This window comes from Dromaius novaehollandiae, chromosome 2 (assembly GCF_036370855.1).
Source record: "Dromaius novaehollandiae isolate bDroNov1 chromosome 2, bDroNov1.hap1, whole genome shotgun sequence".
NCBI lineage: Eukaryota > Metazoa > Chordata > Aves > Casuariiformes > Dromaiidae > Dromaius > Dromaius novaehollandiae.
This window is the reverse complement of record NC_088099.1, coordinates 102,479,961-102,502,118: the sequence shown is the minus strand read 5'-3', so window position 1 is coordinate 102,502,118 and position 22,158 is coordinate 102,479,961. Positions and strand designations below refer to the sequence as shown.

General features: G+C 42.0%; 1 protein-coding gene across 3 annotated transcripts in view; it reads left to right on the top strand.

Moving 5' to 3' along the window:
* The window catches only part of DSP (desmoplakin), a 41,280-nt gene extending 23,681 nt beyond the window's left edge, over positions 1-17,599 (top strand). The window contains exons 13-24 of one of the 3 annotated variants that reach the window (XM_026114844.2): positions 792-918; positions 1,430-1,634; positions 2,333-2,550; positions 3,404-3,570; positions 3,890-4,028; positions 5,341-5,534; positions 6,382-6,544; positions 7,151-7,234; positions 8,124-8,231; positions 8,890-8,988; positions 9,855-12,146; positions 13,640-17,599. In XM_026114844.2, coding sequence (XP_025970629.2) covers positions 792-918; positions 1,430-1,634; positions 2,333-2,550; positions 3,404-3,570; positions 3,890-4,028; positions 5,341-5,534; positions 6,382-6,544; positions 7,151-7,234; positions 8,124-8,231; positions 8,890-8,988; positions 9,855-12,146; positions 13,640-16,834 — 6,991 coding nt within the window. In that variant the 3' untranslated portion in view covers positions 16,835-17,599. The remainder of the gene's footprint in view (positions 1-791; positions 919-1,429; positions 1,635-2,332; positions 2,551-3,403; positions 3,571-3,889; positions 4,029-5,340; positions 5,535-6,381; positions 6,545-7,150; positions 7,235-8,123; positions 8,232-8,889; positions 8,989-9,854; positions 12,147-13,639) is intronic. The other 2 variants (XM_026114845.2, XM_026114846.2) reach the window with 2 other exon arrangements.
* Positions 17,600-22,158: the final 4,559 nt, after the last annotated feature.

The window sequence follows — 22,158 nt, the reverse complement described above, 5'->3', positions numbered from 1 at the left end:
CTCTAATAATGTCTCCTGTCTTGAAGCTGTACCTAAGTGAAGGCTCTATGCTGTTGTAAATGTGCAGGGGATCTGCTTGTCACTGTTAGCTCTAGGACTGCACTTGCCACAGCCACTGTGTGGAAGGGAACACAGTGCAGAAAAGCCTTGAACTAACAGAGACCTGAGCCAGGAAGTTCACACAGTGCAACAAACTTAAGCGCTTGGGTGGGGAAACAGTGAGTCTGTGTTCATGTGATGCTACCACTGGACTGACTACATACGGTGCACTATGTTGTACAGATACACTCAATTTGCTTGTAGATGTGAGCTGGTTTGTGTGGAGCCAACTCAGAAATCCTTGCACTCATGCCATAGACATGTCCTGAGTGTTTTGAAAGTGTGAGCTTGGTCTGAAAGAGCCTGGTTTGTCTTTTAGCTGACACTTTGTGTTGCCTTTCGCTAGCTTGAATTACATGCTTAGAATGACTTTAGGCTATCCTGTGAGAAGAAGAGTTTGAGTTTGCTCTTTTCCTTTACTACTGTAGGAAAAAAGCTTTCCTCTTGTTAGCAGTATCACCTATGGTCAAAACCAAAATACTGGAGAGAGTTTGGAATTTCAGCTCTAAATTCTTTGATATACTACTTCTTCATTTGAGAGTTACAGATAAATTCATTTGCAGGACATTTTCTAGTGGAAAACAAGGCTCAACACACTCCATGTCTAGTGGATGTTTCTTGGGGCGTTTTGCAGCTGTTCTACATAAGAGACATACAGGTTTTGACTATGAAATTTTGTTTTTCGATCTCAGGATTGAGCAGTACTATGAAGCTATTCTAGCTTTGTGGAACCAGCTTTATATCAACATGAAGAGCCTGGTATCCTGGCATTATTGCATGATTGACATTGAGAAAATCAGAGCAATGACTATTGCCAAGGTAAGACTCTAACTAGTCTTAACTGTAGACCAGGGATATCCATGACCTGGCCTCTGCTGTCCCGAACAGTGCGTGCTGTCTCTTGTTCAGCTGTATGTTCTGCAAAACCATGGGCCTTCCTTTTGCTGGATTGCACAAGCAGTTACATTTTATTGAAGGAGAAGCAAAATACTATCCCTTTTGAACATGATATGGATTAATTGGAAGATTAGCTAAGGAGATTTATTACATACTTGCTATAATAGTTCCCACTACATAAGGGTATGGGTAGACAGCATTAGGATTTGGAGTCGCAAACTACTCTTAAGTTGTGAAATTTTTACAACAGAAGTAGATTAGTTCGCATAGCACTTTTCACACCATTCTTTTAAAAGCAGCCTGGGTAAGTTTTGTTCTAAAAAGTACTTCCTCTGTTTTTCTACAGCTGTATTAGTATGTTCCCTAGTGATTCACTTGTCATAACCTTCTCCAGTTGCTTCCTTTTTCAACACTCTCTTCTTCCTTATTTCAGCTGAAAACAATGCGTAAGGAGGATTACCAAAAAATAATAACTGACCTGGAGATCCATTACCAAGAATTCCTCAGGAACAGCCAGGGCTCAGAGATGTTTGGTGATGAAGACAAACGAAAGATCCAGACTCAGTTCACTGATGCCCAGAAACACTACCAAACCTTGATTATACAACTGCCCAATCAACCACGATCACCACAAATAGGTTTGTTGTACTGCTGCATTTTGTATTGATTGTCCTGCTTGAGTTTCTGTGTCTGGGGGTGTGTGGGTTTTTTATGTGAAAATGTTTAGTGAGTTTAGTGAGTTTAAGCTTTCATTCTGCTAAATCTCCTCTGAAAAAGAGGAGATGCTGAAAAAGAAAAATCTCACTGAAATCTGTTGACATTGGACAGAGCCTGGGCAGAGAGTACTGAAAGTACTCCTCAGAAATATGTCCAAGAATTGTAACTGCTGTCTCCCAAGATAGCAGATAAAACTGACTGCACACGGGGATTTTGTTCTTCCTTCCACTTGTGTGCATGTTTGGGATACTCCTCCGAAGTTCATGGAACTTGCTGAGGAAGTAAGAGGAATTTAGTCCATCTGATATGTTTTCAGTTATTAGGAAGCAAAATCTTACTGCTGCGTTTGGGGGGAAGCAAGTTTCTCTTTTTGTAAAGGGGAGATTTCATGACCTGAAACAGCTGCATAAGAACTCATATCTTCCACTTGTTCTTAGTTCTACAAGTCAGATCAGTGCTTAGGTCTTTTTGGTATTACAAGTCAGATCAGTGCTTAGGTCTTTCTGGTATTGCATTGGCTTTCCACGTGGAGGAGTTTGGTTTTTCGGCAGTTGATGTTTACCCAGTAGTTACCTCCTGATTTTTACAGTGTAAATGTAAAAACAATTACATTTTGCAGTGGTCCCAACTGAGACCTGTCCTGTGGGTTCCTCAAACACCATTATAGTTAATGACAGAAACCGAGAGCATGAAAAGCAGGAGGCCTGGCTACTGATGGAGCTTCAGAAACTTCGACGTCAGATTGAAGCTTCTGAGATTCGGATGGTTCAAAGAGCTCCTCTTGGAGTGGATCAGGGGGCCCTGCATGACTTTTCAGTCAGATTAAAGGATTTAGAGGTAACTGTGGATGTTTTTCTTTGAGCTTCTCAAATTCAGCATGACTCTATCCTTCAGAGCGCACTACAGTTGTATTACTGATCAGCTGTGAAAGCCTTGTTCTTTCCTTTATGTGGCTGATCAGCATGTATTTTTCAATTGGAAGCTAACTGTGATGATTTGGATTGGAGTTTAGCTCCTCCTTTGGGAGCCTGAATAGAAGAAGTTGACTCTTGTATATTAGAAGAATTCTGTCAGGCTAAGAATACAGAAGGCGTGATGTCAAGTGGATGTGAGCTCATGTTAAGCCTCATCCAAGTTAAAGCACTGTTAACATTCTTCTGCACAGACCCCACTTCACCACCCACCATTGAAGTGCTGTCTGGGATGCAGTGTGGATGCATGAGGCCTGTATACTCTCTTCCCCTTCCCAGCACTAGAAGTTTGAAGGGGACTGAAGAGAGAAAATTGATAAGAAAAGAGAACAGATTCAGTATATGAGAATGAAATTGCCACGGAGCAATGAAGCTGCAAAGGCCTTCAGAGCAGAAGGACCTTGGCACTTCCACTGTGTGGAGTAGGCAGCTGGTAGCAAGGCAGTCCGTGGCCTGCTTTCTACAGAGCTGAGTTTCATAGTGCCCAGAGTGGGAGGGATGCTTAGATAAGAGGTATTACTGTTGCAGACTGTATACTAAAGAAACCACTGAATGTTACTAATCTTATCTTGAAGAAAGCAAGCTGAAGCACTGCTTCTGTCCTCAGCTGAGCTGGTTAGATAATAGCAGACTATTTGGATAGAGACAAATAGCATATGTGCAGTAGAATGATCATTCAGCCACCAAAAATGCGTAAATCAGGCATTCTCTTTCCTTAGGGTGTGCAGAATGACTCTCAAATAATGGCTGAAACCCTCAATAAGCATAAGGACTTGCTGCCCAACTTCAGAGGCTCTGAAAAGTATGTGTACTTGCAGTCAGAGATAAATGCCCTATTTCAAAAACTGGAAAACATTAATGGTGTATCTGCTGGCTACTTAGACAGGTAAGAAAATCAAGGTTATAGCAATAAGTCATTCACTTTCTCCCATAATTCTTAGTTCAGAAACCTGCCTTTTGATATCAGTAGCATAATATTACATCCTCTTTTCTACAAATGTTGCCCATGTGGGTCGAAACAAACACCTATGTGAATTTCTTCTCTTTTCTGAAAGATTATTTTAAAAAAAAGTGAGAATCATGGGAATAGCTGAATTTTCTTCTGTCTTGCCAGTTCTCTTTAATGATCCACAATGGATTATAAACAGCACATTTCCTGCCTCAGTTCTTAATGGATTTGTCTTTTATTGCATTATTTATTGTAGCTTGAATGCACTAAGGAGTCTGCTCCAGGTCATTCTACAAACAGAAGATGTGATCAGAGTTTTTGAAGTCAGACTGGCTGAGGAGGAGACTGTTCCTTTGGATCTTGACAAAGTGGAGGCTTATCGGGCCTGTCTGAAGGTGAGAGGCTGAGTTCCAAAGACAAAATTCTTAGCTGCTGTCCCTGGTCTGTTGAGCTGGCTGGAACCCTTGCAAAATCACAAGAGTTGAAGAACTGATCCTGTTGCGTGTTATAACATAGATGTACAATTGTTTCTGCAAATTATTAGGAGGAATGTACAGGTTACCTCTTCTTCCCTCCCTGGTCATTGCTGCCCCCACAGCAAAGCCAGTGGAATGGAGGTGAGAGCTCTCCTTCATCCATGTTAATGCAAAGTTACCTGTGTTTATCTGTATCACTTACAAAGCTAGATTTGAAGGCGGTATCTCCTTTCTCGCAAAAAAGCTTGTTAATTACTAGTAATGTCATCTAGTTGTAAGAAGTTAAATTATAGTGTTATTCTGTGTCCTGTTCCTGGATAGCATGTCTTGTTCTGGGGTATTCTTTACCTGACACTGAGCGGGTCCTTTTGTACACTGAGTTCCTTTGGTGACGTAGACCTCCTTTATTCTTTCTTGCTCTCAGATGTAATACGGAAGAGGTGTGTGGATGGCACAAATAGAGCACAACCAGGTTACCTTTTTGTCATGTTAAGTGAGAGCTGCGGTTTCAGTTGTTGGGAGTTGTTTTAGACATCACAAGTTTGAACGAGACAAAAAATGCTTGAGCATGTTACCAAAGTATGCAGTCATTCCTGTGACAGGGAGTGCAAGGGAGAGCTCTGCCTGCACTGTGTGCCATTTCATGATACCTGACAGCATGTGTGTGTATGCACATGTGAACACACACAAGTGTGTGTGTATGTATGTGTAGAGTAACATTTCTGTGGAAGATACTTATAAAAATGTAAACAACTCCCCCCCCCCCCCAAGTAATCAGTGTAATTCTTTAGATAAAGTTTAAAACTGTGTATGACAATCCTGAGGCTTGGTCCTACAGCTGTTGGAGGTGTAGGAACCTTTTTGATTTCAATAACATTTTCTGGTCAGTCATTCCTTTTTTTTTTTTTTTTTTTTTTTTTTTTTTTTTTTTTTTGAAACTACTGTGCACAGGTCTGAGAAGCTGAAATGTTAGCTGCAGAATATGCGAGCAGAGGGCTTTGGTTCAGCAAATTACTTGGGAATAAGTCTGACTTTAAATGCATTCTTAAGTCTATCTCTGTTAGCGGAGTATATGCTTCACTTAATTAAATCCAGCTGATGTCAGCATATATACTTCACTGAATTAGAAACAAAATGTTTAAATCCTAACACATTGTGCGTGCTGTTGATGGTGAAATTTCGATACCCTCTGTAGAATAAAATGTATGACATCATTTTCGTTTTCCTCCAGAAAATGAAAGCAGACCTAAACATGAAAAAGTCACTGTTGAACACCCTGGAAAATGAATTACAGAAAACACATCAGATCCATGCACAGTCTTGCCAGTCATATGTCCTGTATGATATGGACATTGGAAAGTTTTCTGACAAAGTTACCCAACTAATAGATCGCTGGCAGCGAGCTGAGAAACAGATAGATAACAGGTTAGTATGAATTTCCTAATAGCTTTTTCATTACTGCTATTGCTATGGAAATCACCTAATAGTAAATCTAAAAGAATAGCGTTGTTGTAATGTAACCAGTCCTCTGGAAGTGATAGTTCAAAATGATGATCTCATGGCAATAAGACTAGAGTTGACTGTAAATAGCAATTGTGAATAGGCTGAACATACTTCAAAGGGACTGTGTAAGACTGATCAAGAAAATGTAGTGTTTCACCTTACTAAGGAATTATTTGAAGAATTTTTTTTTCTTGCTGATGGTCTTGGATTAAGTACTTCCAGCCAGCATTTTGCTCCTCAAACAAAGCAATCATGTTTATTCCTCAGTACCCTTTATCTGATGGGTAAAAAATTTAAACTAACACAAAAAATTAAGAAAAAAATAAATCAAGATGTTTTTAATGCTTTAATGAACTAAAGGCATATTCTAATACTTTTTTACTTCAGGCCAAAGTCTAGTCCTAGTGATAAAAATTGACCGAGTTCTCTTTGATTTGGTGAAAATTGTGCATAAAGTGTGCTGAAGTCAGTGGTCTTGTTTCTTGTCACATGCAGAGTTTTACCCATCCCTGAGGCAACAGGAAGTTTGCCAGCCTCCCTATATTGCACACTTGCTCAAAAGTGAGGCACTAAAAACTCATATTGGGTGACTGGTAACTGGTACAATTCTCATTTACTGAAAAGCTTTGTTCAGAATCTCATTTCAGAGCCAGCATTGTTTTACTTAGTTTATCACTGTGCTTATCAAGGTGTCTTGTTTCTAAACAAATGTTTCAAAAGAGAGAAAGAATGCACTTTCCATTTTGACAGTTTTCCCTGATTTTTCTAGATCCTGGGATTTAGAAAGGCAGATCAAACAGCTGAAAACTTACCGAGATCTATACCAGGCTCTGAGCAAATGGGTCTGTGATGCCAGGCGCAGGCAGGATTCCATCGAGTCCACGAAACTGTGTGATTGTAACACCATCATGAGATATCTACATGAACAGAAGGTATGCAGCACCTGCCAGTTGTCCTCAATTAATTGGATTTTAGATTGCTTTACTATTCAGAAAATATCTGTATCAATGCAGTCTGCAATGCAGTGTGCTGTTTCAAATCATAAAATAGGCAAGCTACCAAAAAACCACTGCATGTATAGAAGGCAGGAGAGAGGCAATGTTGTTATCATTACTTTCTGACGGTACTGCTACAGATGATGAGCAAGACCCTTCTTAGCTCCTACCCAGTGACTGGCACTCTTACACGTCAGCTTTGAATTAATCAAAGGAACTGTGTGATGTTTAACTTATGGGACAAATTATAGCACAAGAATAAAAATAAAGAGATGGTAAATACATCTAAGGTAAAGTCAAGCAACTGTCCTTCCCCAGCTCTGGTGGTTATTCAGTTGCTAGGCATTTCTTACTCAGAAAAATCTTCTTGTACGCAGAGAGCTTACCTTTTTTAGACTGCACAGCTACAGGCCCTTTCAGGTCTAGGCCTTTGGGGTTGCATTGGTCTCCTACTGCAGACACCTTCCGATGGAAGCAGTATGTACAGGAGGAAATACTGGCAAAGCTGATGCGCTGCTTCACAGCTCACTTTTTTCTTGACAGAACTTGCACAGTGAAATCTGTGGGAAGCGAGACAAAGTTGAGGAGCTTCTCAAACATGCAGATCAGTGCTCGGCTGCAATTAAGGTACTTGTCCTGCAAGAACACTGAAATCCATGTTTTTTCATGGTGGGATATATCCCATTGCCTCTGCTCTGCTGGTGGGTGGAATGTCAGCTCCCTGTTGTGTGTGTGCAGAAATTGCTGGAGTGAAGCACTGATGTGTAATGAAAGCAATTTGTGAACTTACCATTTGAGGCCCACCGGATGATGCAGGAGATACCAGTGAGAATGTCTCTTCAGGAGAATCAAAGCCTCTTTTTAGACAGACCAACGCTTTTCATTTCACATGTTAAAAATAAGAGAGTAGAGAACAGATTGGTAGCTTAGGAGGTAGGACCGATTAGGAAGCAAGACCAGTGCAGATTAGCAGGAGGAGTGGTGTACAGTAGCCATGAAAACCAAGAAGATAAACAGGGCATGGTTTTGTGGTCTTCGGATTTCTGTGTAGCCTTTATCTCCATGCTTTCTCCAGCTCCATCTTACTCTCTGTGACAAAGATTTTGCTATGCCTGTCATGGTATATATAACATGAAAGAGATATGGAGAAAGTTATTTCTGATAACGTTTTGGTTGATAATAGTATCTAGACCAGTTGCTCCCATGAATCCTTCTACCTCCCTGTAGCTCTTCTGCCTCTCTCAGCTAACAGAAACACCTATCTCCCTGTTTTTGCAAAATGTTTATTCTCTCTCTTTCTGTTTGTCATTCTTCTCCCATGAGTCCCTGCAGTGGCAGTTGGACTGATGAGCCTCTATTTATGACAGTGTCATTAGTACACGGCCAGGGAAAAGCAAGGGATAATATGTAGCTTTTTGTAACAAGAAAAACATCCTTATTTGCATTTTGAAAGTCCAAATCCCAGAGTTCCTTGGCAGTTGCTAAATGGGTCTTATTTTTCTCTGTTGTTTTACAGGATTATGAACTGCAGGTTGCTTCCTACAGTTCAGGATTAGAAACCTTGCTCAACATACCTATCAAGAAGTGTGTCGTTCAGTCTCCTTCAGTGCTGATTCTGCAAGAGGTATCTTTCTTTCCTCCTCCATCATTCTTTTGAATAGATTCATTAATCCATATGAGACATGGCAAGTTATATCCAGCTATATTCTAACAATTAGCACTGCTATTTGTGAATTTGTACTAAGCATGTACACACAGGGAATTGGTGCAGAATAGTCACTGTGCTGTGAAATTGTGCTTGGGCTCATTTAGACAGTAACTCCCTGTGTAGAATAACCCTCAGGAACTTACCTCATTCCTATTCAATATCCATTACATAGACATTGTGAGAAAGCAGGATTCATGCCCCAAGTGGATTAGCCACTTTCAACCTGGGAATTAACCACTATTGAAAGTTAAACAGAGGTTACTTACGACTGTCCGACAGGAAGAACATGATGAACCAGGGAATGAAGCCTTGGATTTAATATCACACCTGCTGTGGAGGAAAATAGTCTTGAAAAAGAAGGTGTAGGTTTATCAGAAGGGAGAATTTATATTCTGTGGGATCCCCAGAAAGTCATGTGAAGTTATCAAGAGGAGAATTTGCTTTTCATTTTTCAAGTAACATGTTTTCTCAAGTGGACTGGAATCCTTTAAGTGATCTGAGACATAGGCATATTAGTGTGTTCATATCTAGCTCTCTAGTAGAGGCTAATAACAGTTCCCTTTTTCTTTTCAAGGCTGCTGAGGCTCAGTCTCGCTACATAGAACTTCTTACAAGATCAGGAGATTATTACAAATTCTTAAGTGAAATGTTAAAAAGCATGGAGGATTTGAAGGTAATCTACTTTTCTTATTTCCTTTACCTTCCTTTTGTATCACAGGCTAGCAAGCTATCACTGGTCCAAAACTTTGTGCTTTAGTGCAGTCCAAAATAGCCCACAAAACTAAATCCTGAGCTTAATCAACCAACAGAAGACTCAGTGGTGTCCCATCAAGGAGGCATATAAGCAGTTTCATGTGTCTTCTGTCAAAGAGTATAGTATATTGCAGTTATCTCTGAGGTGATGTGTGGGGTGGAGAACTTTAGCCTTCTTGGTAAACAGGAGGTATTCATCAGAAGCATGCAGCTCTGGTCCATCTCCTTCCATCAGAGCCTTGACCTTGGTGAGCATACAGTTATCTGAGTGCTGAAAACCTCCTCCTCATAAGCAAGAAGCCATGTGTCATTTCAGGCTGTGTCTACAGTGTTGGTATCCACTGTTTCAAATGTAGTAACTCCTAATTCGTTTCAGCCTAGTGGGAACATAAAGAGGACCCTTTCAGAAGTCACATATAGGGCATGTGAATCACCTGTTAGAAAATGGTGGTGATTCTCTGTGAGGCTATCTAAGAGTTCGTTGGTGAATTCCTGATACATCAGATTTTACCATCTGTAGTCCATCTCCCTTCCCCCTATCAAATACCTCCTCCCTCTGAAAGTCATCCTGTTGATTTCTGAGTAATATCTGACTGAATAAATAAAGATTCTAGAATTTGCTTTGATGACATTAAACAAAAAAAAGAATTTTGAGCTCCCATTGAGGCAGAGAAAAAAATTCTTAGACATCTTAAAAGTTGTCAGTGTTGTGAATGTCTATTGTATTGTATGTAATCATTTTGAAAGTTGTCACAAGTGCATTTTTTTCCTGTTTTCATTTTGCAGATGAAAGCCACCAAAATTGAACTCCTGGAAGAAGAACTCAGGCTTGCCAGGGATTCAAATTCAGAGACAAGCAACAAACATAAATTCCTGGAACAAAATCTGCAGAAGTACCAGCTGGACATTTCTCAGCTCAAAGCGAAGCTGATGAGTCTGGAGGAGATGAAAAGACAAGCTGAGATGGATGGAAATTCTGCTAAGCAAAACCTGGACAAATGCTATGCCCAAATAAAGGATCTAAATGACAGAATAACCAGAGTGACTTATGAGATTGAAGATGAGAAAAGAAAAAGGAAGTTGCTGGAGGATAGGTATGAGCAGCAGAAGAATGACTATGACCAGCTGCAGAAAACAAGACAAAACGAGAAAGACAGCCTTGGTTGGCAAAAGTTAGAGTCTGAGAAGGTCATCAAGGAGAAGGAGTACGAGATAGAAAGATTAAGGGTTCTTCTTCAGGACGAAGGCACACGGAAGAGGGAATATGAAAATGAGCTGGCTAAGGTAAGAAACCAGTTTAGCGAGGAGATGAGTAATTTAAAGAACAAGTATGAAACTGAAATTAATATTAAGAAGACCACAATCCAGCAGATAGCTGCACAGAAAGATGATGATGCAAAAGGTCTCAGAGTCCAGGTTGACAGACTGACAAGAGAAAACAGAGACCTTAAGGATGAGATTGTAAGGCTCAATGATGCCATTCTGCAAACCACAGACCAGCGGAGGAGGGCAGAGGAGGATGCCCTTCAGCAAAAGGCTTGCAGTTCTGAGGTGTTGCAGCAAAAGCACCAGTTGGAGCTGGAGCTGAAACAGATCATTCAGCTTCGTGGTGAAGACAACTCAAGGTACAAGCAGGCTCTTGAAGAGGCTGCCTCAACTATCCAGGATAAAACTAAGGAGCTGGAAAGGCTAAAGGCTCAGCTTCAGGAAGAAGCTAAAAGCCGGTGGGAACTTGAAAATGAGTTGGCTAAGGTAAGGAACAGTTATGATGAGGAAATTATTAGTTTAAAGAACAAATATGAAACTGAGATTAATATCACAAAGACCACAATTCACCAGGTCACTATGCAAAACGAAGAGGACACAAATAATTATAGAACTCAGCTTGATAATGCCATGAGAGAAAATAGGAATTTGTGTGAGGAAATTAGGAGACTGAAAAATACAATAAGTCAGACAACAGATAATCTACGGAAAGTAGAGGAGAATGCTCAGCAGCAGAAGGCAGCTGGCTCTGAGCTTTCTCAGAAGAAACAGCAGCTGGAGATTGAACTAAAACAAGTTATTCAGAGACACTCTGATGAAAGCATGCGATACAAACAGTCACTTGATGATGCTTCTAAGACGATTAAGGAAAGGAATAAAGAGATTGAAAGGCTGAGAAAGTTGTTGGATGTGGAAACAAGTCAAAGAAAAGAACTAGAGGACGAGAACAGTCAGTTAAAAAGAGTTCAGTTTGATCTGCAGAAAGCAAACACCAGTGCAACTGAGACGATCAACAAGCTGAGGATCCAAGAGCAGGAACTGGCCAGACTGAAAATTGACTATGAAAGAGTTTCGCAAGAGAAAAAAGGAAGGGATCAAGAAAGTGCAAAGTTTCAAAGCACCGTAAAGGACTTGCAGATCCAGAAGCATAAGCTGGAGGAGGAACTTTGCAGGCAGAATAAAAATGCAATGGAGGAGACATCCAGGAGGAAAAAACTGGAAGAGGAAATAGAAAGCATGAGGAGATCTCTGAGAGAGCAATCAGTTAAAATCACTAATCTCACACAGCAGATAGAGGAAGTGTCTATTGTAAAGAAAAGGAATGAAGATGATCTTAGACACCAGAGAGAAGTGTTAGATGGTCATGTGAGAGAGAAGCAGAGATACATGGAGGAGATAAGAAAATACACATCCGATATTGAAACTTTACGCCGTCAATTGGTCCAAGAACAAGAGCAATTGAAACAGGCTCACCTACGATATGAACACTTACAGAAAACCTCTGAAGAGAAAAGCAAAAACTTGAATGAGTGCAAAATAGAAATCGAAAGGCTTCAGTCTCTCACTGAGAATCTAACCAAGGAACACTTGTTACTAGAGGAAGAGCTGCGAAATGTTAGATTGGAATACGATAACCTCAGAATGGTCAGAAGTGAAGTTGATGAGAAAAATACCACCATTGCTGAACTAAAGAATCAGCTCCAGACGAGCAGCAAGCAAACCCTGGAACTTCAGGGGTTGATTAATGATTTACAGAAAGAAAGGGAAAAATTGAGACAGGAAATTGAAAAATTCCAAAAGCAGGCTCTGGAGGTATTCACACATATTTTGATCCCGACTTTACTGTCTCTCAAATTAATTAATTGCAATGTCCATTTGAATCAACTTAATTCACACCTTGTTATTTTAAGTTCACTATACTTGTGACTAATACCCCTTTTATGTCCTCTCCCCCTGTTCATTTTTAAGGAATAGGGCAAGTTTTGGGCACTTCCTCAGTCCCTTTACACCCTGGGAGCTGTGCTAGGGAGCCATAACCTATCTTAATCATCCAGCTGAGCCTTGCCCTCAGGGTCTGCACCAGTCTCCACCACACCATCCTAGGGGGAAATGGGAGTACGTGGTATACCACTGTGCTTTAGTTGTACCCTGCTGGCTGCATGCTTCTCCGTGCTGTTTCCACCAGGATGGCTTACAGTAGTCCTTTGAGGCTGATCTGAGTTGCATCATCAACTAAACCAACTAAAAGCCCTAGAATCAACAAGCTGTCAAGGTGCTGCTTAGCTGGGTAAAACAAGTCTTGGCTACATCTAAGGATTAAAGGTGACATTTTCAGCTGTACATAAGAGACTTAAAGCCTAAAATTAATTGACTTTTGATGGGATTTATGTTCACTAAGTCACTAAAGGCACTTGCAAATTTTACCATCAGCCCTTATTTCCTCAACTTGAATCTTAGGTGATAGCCCAGAAAAGTAAAAGTATTTTTTTTCTGTCTGTCTTCTGCCTAGTTTACTGTCCAAAGAGCTATTCCTATATATACAACTGAGCACTTGCGAAAACCTTTCCTTTTCCCTGTACCCTCTATAATCCTTTTTTCATCCTGATTCTCAGATATTCCTTCCTTTATTGAGTTATTCTTTCCTTGATTTTAAAAGTCTTGATTAAAAAAAAGTTTAGCATTATTTGACATCAGTACCTATATATATGCATGTATTACAAATACATAAACTCATATTCAGTTTAATATCAACTGCACACATGCTTATGTGTGTTTGTGTATATGTATACATACATGGAGACATTAAGTGAATTAAAACATAAAGCAACACAGGTGAAATCTTTTGGAGTAACATGTGAAATTAATAGAAAAGGAGAAAAATGGGTTATGTATTTCCTTTTTACACATTTATGGGCTGTCCTTAGCTGGTATAAATTGGCCCAGGTCACCAGGACCATGGCACTGTGCATCTGCTAGGCATCGGATTTTTAATGAATCTTGAATGCTCTATGTAGATGTACTATGAGAAGTATTAAAAAGTTATCAAGAAGTAAGTAAATCACCAGCAAATCAGATCAAGGCTATAGGTAATAGAATGCAATCTCTGTGGTACTAGAAATACTTTCAGTGAAGGGACATTGTCCCTGTTTCAGATGTATCCGTTGTCTTGGAGAAGACAGAGTAATGCCTCGGATGTCTTCCAGTGTCAGTTTGCTGTAGGTTAAGTGGCAGGCTAAAGAGCATTTTAAGTGGAGGGTATAACTCTAACTGTCCTCTCTTGGTTTATTTCTCGTTTTAAATTTTAGGCATCCAGCAGGATTCAAGAATCCAAAAATCAGTATAGTCACATTATGCAAGAAAGAGAGACCTTGCTTATAAAGATGAGTGCTTTGGAGCAAGACAAAGCAAGGCTGCAGAGGTTAGAAGAGGAGCTGAACCGTTTGAAAGTTACCCTGGAATCGGAGTGTCGTTTGAAGCAACGTCTGGAAAGTGAGAAACAACAAATCCTGAATGACCTCAATCAGTGGAAGAGTCAGCATTCTCGGACAGAAGAATCCATTAGAAAGATTCAGTGTGAGAGAGAGAAGAGCGAGAGGGAGAAGAGTGCCCTGAGGAGTGAGATTGAAAGGCTGCAGATGGAGATTAAAAGGATTGAGGAGAGGTATCGGTGCAGACTAGAAGAGACTGCCGTCAAGAGCCAGTCAGAGTTGGAGTCTGAGCGTCTCAGGCTGCAGAGAGAGATTGAGAAACTCAAGCAACGCCCATATGGGTCCCACAGGTCTACACAGACTGAAGAAGACTTTGGTATTGATGCCTCCAAGTTGCTGTTCAATGGCTTGCGGAAAAAGATTACAGCAATGCAGATATATGAGTGTCAGCTGATAGACAAACTTACACTGGATAAACTGCTGAAGGGGCAGAGGTCAGTGGAAGAAGTTGCTGCTGACATTGAACCCTATCTCAAAGGAGCAGGTGCTATTGCAGGGGTGTCTCTTTCACCCAGACAGAAGTACTCCTTCGTTGAGGCCAAACGGAATCAGCTTCTTACACCAGAAAATGCGGTCCTCCTTTTAGAAGCCCAGGCAGCAACAGGAGGTGTGATAGACCCTCACCGAAATGAGATATTAACAGTGGATAGTGCTGTTGCCAGAGATCTCATTGACTTTGATGACAGAGAACAAATTTATACAGCAGAAAAGGCTATTACAGGATTTAAAGATCCCTTCTCAGGCAAAACTGTGCCAGTGTCTGAAGCCATCAAGAAAAACCTGGTTGACAGAGAAACTGGGATTCGCCTCCTTGAAGCTCAGCTGGCTGTAGGAGGGATTGTTGATCCTGTCAACAGTGTTTTCCTGCCCAAAGACGTAGCTCTGTCCCGTGGGTTGATTGACAAAGACCTGTACAGGATCCTGAACAACTGCCAGAGTTCTACAAAGAACTTCATTGATCCCACCACCAAAAAGGCGGTCACTTACATGCAGCTGAAAGAAAAATGCAGGATTGAGCCGCACACTGGTTTGCTCCTCCTCCCAGTGCAGAAGAGAAGTATGTCATTTCAAGGGATCAGGCAGCCTGTCTCAGTTGATGCACTCTTTGAAGCTGGAATTATTAAGGAATCAACAAGGAATGACTTGGAAAGAGGTGCAATTACAGTGGAAGAAGTAAGTGAGAGAATTATTGATTTCCTTCAGGGCTCTAGCTGTATTGCAGGTATCTACAATGAAGCTACTAAAGAGAAGCTTGGTATTTACCAGGCTATGAAGATAGGGTTGGTTAGACCGGGGACAGCCCTTGAACTCCTGGAAGCCCAGGCAGCTACGGGGTTCATAGTGGATCCTGTCAGCAATGTGAGGTTGCCTGTTGAGGAAGCTTACAAAAGAGGCCTTGTCGGAATTGAATTTAAAGAGAAGCTTCTGTCTGCTGAAAGAGCTGTCACTGGGTACAAAGACCCAGAAACTGGAAACATCATTTCTTTGTTTCAAGCAATGAACAAAGAGCTCATTGAGAGAGGCCATGGTATTCGTTTGCTGGAGGCCCAGATTGCTACTGGGGGAATCATTGACCCCAAAGAAAGCTATCGTTTGCCAGTAGAGACAGCCTACAAGCGTGGCTACTTCAATGAGGAGCTCAACCAGATTCTCAGTGATCCAAGTGATGACACTAAAGGGTTTTTCGATCCCAATACAGAGGAGAACTTGACCTACTTGCAACTGAAAGAGAGATGCATAAAGGATGAAGCAACAGGGCTCTGCCTTCTACCCCTGAGAGAAAAGAAGAAGGTGGTGCACACTTCACAGAAGAACACCCTTAGAAAACGCCGGGTTGTCATTGTAGATCCAGAAACAAACAGGGAGATGTCAGTGCAGGAGGCATACAGCAAAGGCCTCATAGATTATGACACCTACACAGAGCTAGCTGAACAGGAGTGTGAGTGGGAAGAAATAACTATTACAGGATCAGATGGCAGCAGTAGAGTAGTCCTTGTTGACAGAAAAACAGGTAGCCAGTATGACATACAAGATGCTATTGATAAAGGTCTGGTTGAGAGGAAGTTTTTTGACCAGTACCGTTCTGGCAGTTTAAGTCTTACGCAGTTCGCAGACATGATTTCCTGCCGCAACGGCACCGATGAGGTGTTTCGGCATGAGTCGGTAACTCGGTCTCCCACAGTGCTGAGTGTGAGGAGTTCTTCCTCACTGCTCAGGAGTGGTTCTTCCTCAGAGACCCCAGAGGAGTGCAGTCCTATTGCAGCCATATTTGACACAGAAAACTTGGAGAAAATCTCCATTTCAGAAGCTATACAACGGGGCATTGTGGATAGCATCACCGGACAACGGTTGCTTGAAGCCCAGGCCTGCACAGGGGGTATAATATGTCCTACTACAGGCCAGAGGCTTTCGCTTCAGGAAGCCGCCAATCAGGGCATCATTGATCAGGATATGGCCACACGGCTCAAACCAGCCCAGAAGGCCTTCTTAGGGTTTGAAGGCATAAAGGGCGGACGCAAGAGAATGTCAGCAGCTGAAGCGGTAAAAGAAAAGTGGTTGCCTTACGAGGCTGGGCAGCGGTTCCTTGAATTCCAGTACCTCACTGGAGGCCTTGTGGACCCAGAAGTGCGTGGAAGAATAAGCACTGAAGAAGCCATTAGGAATGGATTGATTGACGGTCGTGCTGCCCAGAAATTGCAAGACTCTAGCAGCTATCCCAAAATTCTGACCTGCCCCAAAACCAAGCTGAAAATATCCTACAAAGATGCAATGAATCGGTCGATGGTGGAAGACGTCACTGGGCTCAAACTCTTGGAAGCAGCCTCTGTTTCATCTAAAGGCATATCCAGTCCCTATAATGTTTCCTCAGCACCTGGCTCGCGTTCTGGCTCTCGCTCTGGCTCACGTTCAGGCTCACGGAGTGGATCTAGAAGGGGAAGTTTTGATGCATCAGCAACATCTTCATATTCTTACTCATACTCAACCTTCAGCAGTGGGTCTATTGGGCGCTAGTAACAAGCAAGGGAATGTATCTTCATTTGATGCCATTTAGAGTAGTTTATATCCCTTTTCCTAAAACAACAACAAAACAACCCAAAGAAAACCCAAACCAGTCTCGTTCGTGGTCCTGTTTTTATTTGCTCATGCAAAGTCACTGTGCTGGAAAAAAAAAAATAAAGGCATGGCCAAAACAAATCTCTTCTGGGTGTGTTGAACTTCTCTTCTGAGAAAGCTGTAAAATGCTTGAATGCAAATTTGTGGAGTAAAGATTGAGACACAGAAGGTCACATTTGTGAATTTTGTTTCGGTTGCCATTTTCGTTTAGTGTTTGGATTTTTAATCAGTCTCCTTCTGTATATTTTAAATATTCTATTATTTGCCTTCTGTTATCTGTAACGGTCAACCCATAAGGTGATAACTGAGGTTTGAAAGTCTTGCAGTAGTTAATTTTTTCCATGTAGGCCTTTTTAATTTGCTATTAAGAAAAAAATATTAACAATGTGGACAGAAAATATCTTTCCTACTGGTTTGGAATCTATAATGTAACATGAAAAGCTCTGTCTTCTTCCAGAGATACTCTACTTTTCTATGTTTGGCTATCCACTTTCTTAAGTATAGCTTGATGGATATTAAGGGCTATTTTAGGCTGGGCTTTTGTTTTACTACTACCTATATGTATTTTCTACTATTTTGCTTAATTTCTATGTAACAAAACAAAAAAACCTAACTGCACCAAGTCAGCTATTCTGGGCAATAAACTTTTGAAGTTTTAAAGTATTCGTTGTGTGCTTATTGAATTTGGCTATGGACACTCTTGGACCTAAGGATTAGAGAAAGAAGTATAATGTTAAAAAAGTACCAAATACTAGTTTTGTCGTAAAAAAAACACTGTACAAGCGCACTGCTTTTCATGACCCATCATGTTTATGAATACAGACACCCCATTCTGCATTTTCTGTAGAAACATGAAGATAGCACCAGTTCCTTAAACTGTGCCTGTAGAAGCAGAAAGCCACTTCCCAGAGTTGGTTGCAGATGTGACAATGACTGGAAGCACATTTTTTCTGCTCGTGATCCAGCCTGAGGTCTCTGCAGCTACAAGAGACTGTGAGCCAGATTCTCCCTTACGTGTTAATTTAATTTTGATCAACTGAGCAGAACAGAGATGTTGTGCCTGAGCTTAGCCAGACGGGGTAATGAGAGAGGAGGATCTTTCAAAAGCCAGTCACCTCCCACACTGTCCACCTTTCTTGGTGGCTCCTGAAAGCCTGGGCTAAGAAAACATTTAGCAAGGATATCTGTGTTTGTGCGATGCCTTGGTGTTGTCAGTTTTGCATAGGCAGTGGGCAGCCTGCTTGCCCCTTTTGTCTGGGGCCTGTCCCAAGCTGAGAAAATGGACCAGTGCTCAGTGACCACAAGATTAGAGGACACAAGCATGGTCTGAAGCCACTGCAGCCACACTGAATGTTCCTCAGCCAGAGCAGAATATGCTTTGTATACAGAGAGACTCCCCTCTTTTCCCTTTCACAGCACAGTGCAGATACCTCTGGGTAAGCATTATGATACTAACAGTGTGATCACTTACAAGAATTAGTATGGTTACAGGTAACTGCCAGGCCAGAGCTTCAATGAAAAGCTATTAGGACAATTTCAATACTCGAAATAATTTCTTCCTGTAAGTAGCTGAAAGTGTTGCCTGAGGCACAAACCTGCTTTTAGCCATATGCCATGTAGGAACCCAACCTGTCTTCTTGAATTTTACTACTAGCTACAGATAGAAAGAGGAAGCTAATAGACACAAATGCTAAGCGCTGTTCCAATGCTGCCTAATTCCTGCAGCATGTTCCCTTCACTGGGGTGAGGGATGGGATGGATTTTGGTCATTTTGTCTCCAGCAGCTGCAGTGCAGCTGCTAATCTGAAAGGCAGCTACGAAGTTTTCTGAAGATCAGGGCTGTATCTAAACTGCACCATGCACAAAGTATTCTCAATTACTGGACTAAGAAACTAGTTACATAGGTACAAGGCAGTGGTAGAGACCTCAGAAGAATAATATTCCAGTAGGTGGGAAAGTGCATCCAGTCTGCTAGGGAACTGCAGCTTCAGAGCTTCCTACAGCAGCAATTGATTAGCTGTACCACAGGAAGATGCAGTTTCTGAATAGCTTTTCGACTGCTAGGGCGAAGCAGCCATGTAAAAATTACTACTTTGCTTACTTACAAGCTGTTTCTGCAGTTTTAATTGGCTAGTAGGTTCCTTGACTCTACAGTGAAGATAACACTGTTCATTATTGAAGAAAATTCTGCTATTGGCTGCACCCCTGCAGTTTCCATGGACTGGGGACATTACGTGCACTCTTTGTGGCACACCTGCCCCTGAACTGTGCTTACAGGTTTGCATGAGGCATTCCTGGTGTCTCTGGTGGGTTGTTTAAAGCTCCATCTCTATATGTAACCTCTCCTACTGCTTGATCAATGCTTTGTCTCATGTTGACAGCCTACATGTAGATCATCTCCCAGAAATGACAGTGATACTGCTTTCTCCGCGCATATGCTCCAGCAGCAGACACTGGTGTGGCACTGTAAGAGTCTCCAGGGTGGCCTCATGGGGCCAGAGGTGTTTGGTGCAGGAAGGTTGCCTAAGGCCTGAATCACAGCTGGACCAATATAGGCAGCAGGTAGGGCGGGTTCTTGATAACTCAGGGATGCTAAAGAGAGAAATAGGGAGTTTTCCTCTGTAATAAAAAGGTGCTGAGGAAGAGGCTAAGGGACAACCTCTGTCTTCTGGAGCTGGAGTTAAACAGCAGAAATCTGGTATAGTACTCAGCCAGCAAAGAGAGGCACTGCAGGTAAAGGCAGTAGGAGGGGAGGATGCTGTGGAGCTGAGGGAGGCAGGTTTGGGGCAGTTAGTGTCACTTTGATCGTGGGACAGGCCCTGGCACATCTGTACTGGATACCAGCTGCATACTGGGATATGTGAGCTATGACCAGGCTCTGACACAGTTTACATACCTGCTCTTCAGCCATTCCCGGAGCCTAGGAGGAAAACATAGGTTTGAATGTGACCAAAATACTTCTGGGATTCTAGCTGAATGTCTCCCAAAGGGGTTCCTGACAAACACTGTGAGTGTATGATGTATAGCTCAGGAGTTAGTCTACATATTGCTCAGTTTGACCCACAGCATGTGGAGAACAATCACTGAAGCCGTGTGATATCATACCTGACTTGGACAAAGCTGTGAAGAAAGGCTGATTTCATTTCACTGTTGCCCAGTGTGCTGAATAATGTTGGTAACCCCATTTTCATTCTGTTATATACCCAAAGGATAACAGGCAATAGGTGTTTTTATGCCTGGAAGTAAAGAGAAAGTGGTGGGAGAGAGAAGCAGGTAAAGAGTAAGGGTCCTTTTGTTTGAAAACAATAAACCAACAGAATATTTGCCAATTTACTTTCCTAGGCATTAGGAAAATGTTCCACTCCTGGCTCTAAAAACTGAAATTGTCTTCTCATTCAAATCAGAGGCATGGAGCAGGTACTAGTTGAGCTGTCCCCAAAGGAGTGTGGAAAGAGTTATGAACCAGCTGGGCAGTGTGAGCCCAGGCTGAGGGGGAAGTTAGGATTCCTGCCTCTGTCCCTGTGTTTTTGGCCCCTGGCTTGCAGAGCAGCTGAAGAAAAGCCCATAGGAAGCAGCAGAGCTCTTACATCCTCTTTATTTCTGGCCTTTCTGCAGAGGCTACTAGCAAAGGCACTGATAAGCGCTAAATCTGAGGCAGACTTGTGATATGCCCATCATCCTGTGGAGAAAACTGGGTTTTGATTAAACCAGCTGTTCTGAATGACCCATCAAGCATCCCAGGTGCCCAGTGCTCCCCAGTTCTAGCTGGACTTGAATGGGACAAGACATGACTATCATTCACACAGCAAGTGTTAGGCTGCTTTTGTAGTGTGTTTCTTAGGGACTGTGAGTTACAGACAAGTGCAGCTCTGCTGTGAGTGCTACCACCATCCTGCAGATCTAAACAACAGAGGGAGGGAAAAGTAAACGCCAGTCCAAAGAAAAACAGCCTGAGCTCCCAAGAAGGTCTGGGAAATAGCACTATAAAGGAGGAGACAAGATGAGACATACTTCTGGCCAGGGGTCCCTGGAGGTTCAGGGGGGCCCTCTGCTCCCGTCTCTCCAATGGGGCCAGGGAAACCTCTGGGGCGAGGTAATCCAGGAGTGCCTCTTCTGCCCTTTGGACCAGCTGGGCCAGAAGGGCTGCCTTCTCCTTTCTGTCAGGGGAAGATTGAAGGGAAAAACAGCAATAAAAATGCAAATAAAGACCCCTGTCTTGCTTTTTCTTATTCATCTACCTCTCCCTGTCCATCTATTTGTCTGCACATACCTGTGACACTGTCTCAGAGCACATACAGCACTATGAATAAAAAGGTAAATATAACATGAAAGGCAGGAATAGGGTTTATTCTGAGCTGTAATGGGCCATTTCATGTTAGGAAATTATAGAAGATTTTTCTTATCCCCAAAGTACGAATAATGCCCTCCTGCAGCACGTTGGAAGGGACTGGCTTCAGCTCCAAGATTTCTGTGCAAGTGAGTTTTATATCTCAAAGCATCATTATTTGCTCTAAACTTGCTCTGCTGATGTTTGTATAATGCAGTCCAAAGCCTCTGGAAAGCTGAATGGCAGATGAGAGAGCTGGTCAGCTTTGTTTGCTAGTGTGTTACATAGTGACTTATTTTGGGAGAGATTTTGCTACAGAGATACGTGCTCATAATTCTGTGTGGGTTCAAATGATATGGCCTCTCTGACTCCCAAGGGCCAGGTTTTCTCAGGCAGATGATTCATCTCAGGTATACAGATATACTTATCCAGATCTTAGCAGAATGTTAGGCTTTTGAAATACCTGCTTTGACTGTCCAGCCATTCCCACTGCTCTCTGCCCATGACCAGTTCTTCCTCCCCATCCAGCACATTTTGATTATGTGATCAAATACTTGCAATACCTTGTAACAGTGCTTTGAGAATACTTCCTCATTCAGATGTAAGCATATATATGCACAGATCAAGACAGTTTGAGAGGAACTGTGTTTGAGTTAGAGGAATAAGAAGTCTCTGGCTAGAACAGTGATGAGATGTGGGTCCCTGAAACATTATTTTGCCTTTTGTTCTCACTTGAGATATAGGTATTTCCTTGCCCCCTTTCTCAAGCCCTGGGAGCTTACCCTTACCTGTTACTGTACCAACAGACCGTTGATTTACTTCTGAACACAGTGGGAACAGTCGTTTTCCCTTGAAAACGCTAAGCTGGACAAGAGCCATAGCTGCTGCAGGCTGG